At 29.3% G+C, this 5,403-nt stretch overlaps 1 protein-coding gene across 1 annotated transcript; it reads right to left on the bottom strand.

The window, feature by feature from the left end:
* Window positions 1–286: 286 nt before the first annotated feature.
* Window positions 287–2,872, bottom strand: LOC123206258 (aquaporin PIP1-1). The gene is made up of 4 exons (XM_044623420.1): window positions 2,406–2,872; window positions 1,511–1,806; window positions 1,277–1,417; window positions 287–622 (listed from the first exon to the last, which is right to left on the bottom strand). Exons 1-4 carry the CDS (start codon window positions 2,731–2,733, stop codon window positions 530–532), a joined length of 858 nt encoding a protein of 285 aa, XP_044479355.1. The 5' UTR covers window positions 2,734–2,872; the 3' UTR covers window positions 287–529.
* Window positions 2,873–5,403: the final 2,531 nt, after the last annotated feature.

Below are 5,403 nucleotides of genomic sequence, written 5' to 3'. Positions count from 1 at the left end.
CAATAGAACGAAGTTTGTCCAAGTCTTATTGTTCTAACCCCTAATTTTAATTTCTATTATATTTTTTGACCTTTTTGTTTTTGTTTTAATGAATTAAAATTTATGTTTGAGAGAAGTAAATATACTTTATTGTTATTAATAATTATACAAACTTGACTCTGTTGAACTTTATATAATTTATGGTTAAAATATTTATTAAATATTAAATATTATTTAAACATTACTATTAAATACAATCGATTTAATCATCGATTTGGTTTTAAAAATATCGGAAAAAATAACATTCTAAGCAAGTGTAAATTTATTTATAGTAGGAACTGGTTGCTAGCTAGTCGTTGAAACAACACCCATCTTTACATTAATTTTAAGCCCCACGAACAACCAATTCCCCGTGAGCAATTCACTGTAAAGAAACACCATTACCACACGGTAGCCATTTTCTTTCTTCAATTTATTAGCCTATTGCACGAAAGAGAAGAAGCCAAACAGGTGAACAAAGCAAATATCAAGCTTGTTTGAAAATATTTGATCATTTTGACTTGAATGGAATGGCCCTGATCACCGTCTGATGGTATAAGGCTGCCAGTGCTGCTCCAATGAATGGACCTACCCAGAAAATCCACTGCAAATGCACAATACAGCAAAGAAATTACCATGTATACTATATTTTACTTAGAGCTAACAATTTTTTATACAACTTGTTAATCTAATATAATACAATGAGAAACAAATCGAGTTATGATTGAGTTTTTTTACATAAAATTTAAAAACAAATTAAAATAAATGTTTTATATATTGTATATAGTTATATCTTTAAATGGTTATAATTACTTTAATTATTCTTAATTTTTATATAAAAAGTTCATTTTATTTTTCAGTAATAAAAATATGGTTTGGTTACAAAGAATATTAACAAAGAATATTAACATATTTTAAAGGTTTTGATATGTAAAATTTTTAGAACTGTTAAAAGGTAATCTTTTGCATATTTTTAATTATAGATTGGAATAATTTGATGAACAATTAAAATGCTAAAAATATAATATACAACTTTAAGTTATTTTGGATACGCCAGGTCAATCCGAACATAATTCAAGTTAAATTAGGGTTGAAAAATATTAAAACGATTTTATTTTAGGTCAAGTTAACATTAAAAGTCTCTAACTAAATACCCGAACTAACACGATATGAAAACGGCATGAGAATATGAAATGTGAGGTCTAATTTCACTTGTTGGTTTGATTTTCAAGTGGCAGAAAATTGGAAGATGCCTTACATGGTCATTCCAGGCTTGATCCCTGTTGAAAATTATAGCCGCACCAAGGCTTCTTGCCGGGTTGATGCCTGTTCCTGTAATTGGAATAGTTGCCAAATGCACCAGAAAAACTGCAAATCCGATCGGCAATGGCGCTAAGATCTGACCAAAAGAATTTAATAACCGAAGTCGATTAATAAAACTGCAGTAATATGTAACTTAAAAGCGTTTTTCCGAGATTATGATTGTGCTTACGGGAACATGGGAATCTCGGGCATTGCGTTTTGCATCAGTAGCGGAGAAGACGGTGTAGACAAGAACAAAGGTGCCGACGATTTCAGCTCCAAGTCCATCGCCCTTGGTGTATCCTCTACCAACCACGTTTGCGCCACCACCTAGCCTTTCGAACTGGCTCTTTTGGAAGCCCTTGACAACACCGGCACCGCATATGGCGCCTAAACATTGCATTATCATGTAAAACACCGTCCTGGTGAGCGACAGTTTTCTTGCCAAGAACAGCCCGAAAGTCACCGCTGGGTTAATATGACCCCCTGCAGAACCAAACCGATTAATCAAAGGTGCCACATAATAAGAATGTGAACGGTCCAATTTGGTGAAAATGATTTAAAAATTTTCTAAATTAAATCAAACTAACTTAATCGAAAAAATACAGTTTGATTTAGTATAGATTACGATTTGATCGTATGAAAATCATTTAATCCTAAATATATATAATTAAATAAAATTAATTGAATTGTATTTTCTAAAACTTAATATAAACATTTAAAATAAATATAAAATATATATAATATACATGTAAAGAAAATAATAAAATAAATTAAAAAAACAATTGTAGACTGAATTTCATTTTGAAAAATTTTGTCAGAATATAGTTTTATATATGCATTTTTTAAAAATACAATTTACGATTTGATTTGTTTTGAAAATCATTTAAACCACAATTCAAACTGAAAATTATTATTAAAAAATATGTCAACTTAAACTAAATTATTTTTACAAAACAAACCAAACCAAACAACGAATTTTAAGCGATTTGCTTTTGTTTTACCATTTAAACCGAGTTATGTGCCCCTACTAAATACTGTTAATTATACCACTCATTTTCAAATAATTCTGTGAACGATCGAACCTGAAATGCCAGCAGTGCAATAGACGAGAGCGAAGATCATGCCACCAAACGCCCAAGCAATACCCTGGGTACCTACAGTGGAACACTTGCTGGGGGATTTAAAGACGCCCATTACAGTCAAAACCGTGATGTAAAGAAACAAGAAGGTGGCCACAAACTCAGCAATGCCCGCCCTGTAAAAGGACCAGGATGATAATTCTCCAGGCTCAAAGAGTGGAGCTGGAGGTGGCTCCGTGTAGTCTTTAGCCTCCTGAGCAGCGGTTCCTATAGGTTGCCTCTCTCTGTACCTATTCGCTCCCACTCTTACATCTTCTTCCTTGCCCTCCATTTTTTCTTTTTTTTGCTTAGTGATAATGAAAAATAAGATGGAGAATCTCTCTGTTTTAGGCTTTTTAAGAGAGAATTGGATCAATCAATGGGCTGAAAACTAGGGCGTGAGGAGTGGGCTGTTTGTAGCGTAAGAACTGGGGGATGTGGTGGGTGAGAAGTATTTGGAGTGTTGTCATTGATTAAACGAGAAAAAAGAAAGAACTGTTTAATGTATGTGACATGTGACCGACCATTCACGCCTTGGAAAATTTGCTTATTTGCTAGTAAGTCATCAAAAGATTTGGACACCGTCAAGGGGTGATTCAAGTGCAAAGACAAGAGATTTCAAATATAAAAATAAAGTTCAAATCTCATTTTATAATATTTTAAAATTAAACTCTTGATTTATCTGATTATTAAATTTAAGATTTTATATATTTAATATGATTGATTTAATCTAAAAAAGACTTAAACGTCATTTCAATCTTTCTTATCATATCTTATAGGGAAATTTCACTTCACTTTTTATATTACTTGCATTTATTCTTAACTTTCAATGAAAGGTTGAAGCATTTTCAAGAAAATGATGCCCGACTATGGTAGAAGGAACCATTCAGTGATAGCAAAATAAGATAAAAAATTACAAGTCATATATAGTTTCTTATAATTAATATGCAAAAACAAATAACATCATTGTTAGCAAAAGTTTTAATTAACCTTTTTGGCTTGACTAATTTCTCCTTATTTTCGGTACTTTGTGTCCAATTTATAGTAATCATAAACTAAAGACTGGGTAATATGGGATCCGTTGTTAGATCCTACTAGTGATGAGATTAACACCAATAAGAAATATATAGAATAATGATTAAATTTAGTATAAAAAAAATAAAGACAAATAGATTTTCAACATAGTTCAGCTAGTGAGTCGTGAGCATACGTATGTTAACAATCACATTACTGAATATTTTTTTAAGAAAATAAAAACAAAATCACAATTATAAAGCTAGAAACTATCACGAGTTTTTTAATTCTTTGAATCTTTGTACAATATTAAATTTACAAGACAAGAGATTAGGGTTACATGTATAATAGAATATGTGTGATATCACAACTCTTAATAGGTATTTGAATTTAATAAACATACATTTTCAATATGACCAGAGAATAATTGTATTTCAGTTATAACTTTTAAAGTTATAGAAATGGTTTTACGATAACAAGAAATTGTTATTTGACATCTAACCATTTGCCAAACTTATAATAATTGCAACTCTTGTTCCTACAACCGACTTTGGATGGAATATCTCTTATCTTCACCTTGAATGAACCTATATGTTGGCGGTGCACACTGTTAATTGAACAGTTTGTTGTTGACTAATAATCGATCACTCTTTAGTATCAAATTCGTGAATTTGAGACCAATAAGTAGTTTTGCCTGCAAAAGACATCCCAAAGAGGATGATTTGTTGTTATTTGATTACTTAATCGACTTTCTGTTGTTATGTATTATCATAATCACAGAGTACTTTATTCGATCAGTTAATCCGATATGATATGACATAAAAAAATTAAATTAGGGTTGAGTTTTTCTAACATAAAATTTATTTCGAATCAACCGGATATGACTCAAAATTAAATCGAATAGTATTAGAGTTGACACAAAAGTAATTCGAACTAATTTAAACTAACTCGAATGTTTAGAGAGTTATTACCTTAATAGAATTTTTAGTGATAAATTACAAAAATGTTAAAAGATAATATCAATAACAATTGAAATGTTCACATGTTGCATATAATTATAATTACACATATTATTCTTAATTTATATTTAAATATTTTATTTTATTATTCGGTAATAATAATGTGATTTAGTTAGTAAGAATATTGACGTGCTTTAAAGGTTTTAGCATGTAATTTTTAAACAGTTTGTAATAAAAAAATAAAATATTATATTGTGTGTTTTATTAATATTATGTTAGAGCAATTTGGTGAAGAAATTAAAATGTTAAAATACTTGAAAAGTGAAAACAATAAATAATTTTAAGTTAGATCGAGTCAACCAGAATATTAAAGAATTAGGTTAAGATTGAAAATTTAAAACACAATTCTATTTAGGATCAAATTAGAGTTAAAAGTCTTTAACTTGAAACTCAAACTGGCATGACACAAATTGTTATGTCTAGTCTTTGTTATATTTATTTGGTAGATAATATATTTTTGAGTAAATTATATTTTCTCATTCAAAGTTTAATATAAAAACACTTTTCTAGTTTTAGATGACATAAATAATAATTTTCATCTAAAATTAAACTTTTTAAATTAAAAAAAAACAATACTAAGAAATGAAATTATTATTTTATCTCACTATTTCATTTTCAAATATATAATATAACCCCAATTTAATAAAAATTAGAAAAACCTTTTAAATATTCAAATTGCATTAAAAAACCTCTTATTTCCATTTCATTTCACCTGTTTCCCTCTTCCTTTGAGCCAACAAACCCTAACTGTCATTCCCACTTTCGACAATAATCACTAAGGATGATTTGACTTCCAAATTCACTTTAAATATCAATATCTCCATTTCTGACTCATTTTTCTTAACAATTTTATCAATTCTCATCAACTAAACCTTTTGTTACTCAAATCGATATCGATAATGATCTCCCTCGATCCACAACACAAATCG

Source organism: Mangifera indica, unplaced genomic scaffold (genome assembly GCF_011075055.1).
Source record: "Mangifera indica cultivar Alphonso unplaced genomic scaffold, CATAS_Mindica_2.1 Un_0030, whole genome shotgun sequence".
Classification (NCBI taxonomy): Eukaryota; Viridiplantae; Streptophyta; class Magnoliopsida; order Sapindales; family Anacardiaceae; genus Mangifera; species Mangifera indica.
Note: the sequence above shows the minus strand (reverse complement) of the source record. Positions and strands in the feature narration are given on the sequence as shown.

Excerpts from the sequence above, each read along its gene's own strand:
- LOC123206258 (XM_044623420.1), bottom strand. The coding sequence starts at position 2,733 with ATGGAGGGCAAGGAAGAAGATGTAAGAGTGGGAGCGAATAGGTACAGA. Across the intron at positions 1,807-2,405 it reads TTGCACTGCTGGCATTTCAG|GGGGTCATATTAACCCAGCG; the intron begins GTTCGATCGTTC and ends TTGGTTCTGCAG. Across the intron at positions 1,418-1,510 it reads CCCGAGATTCCCATGTTCCC|ATCTTAGCGCCATTGCCGAT; the intron begins GTAAGCACAATC and ends TCTTTTGGTCAG.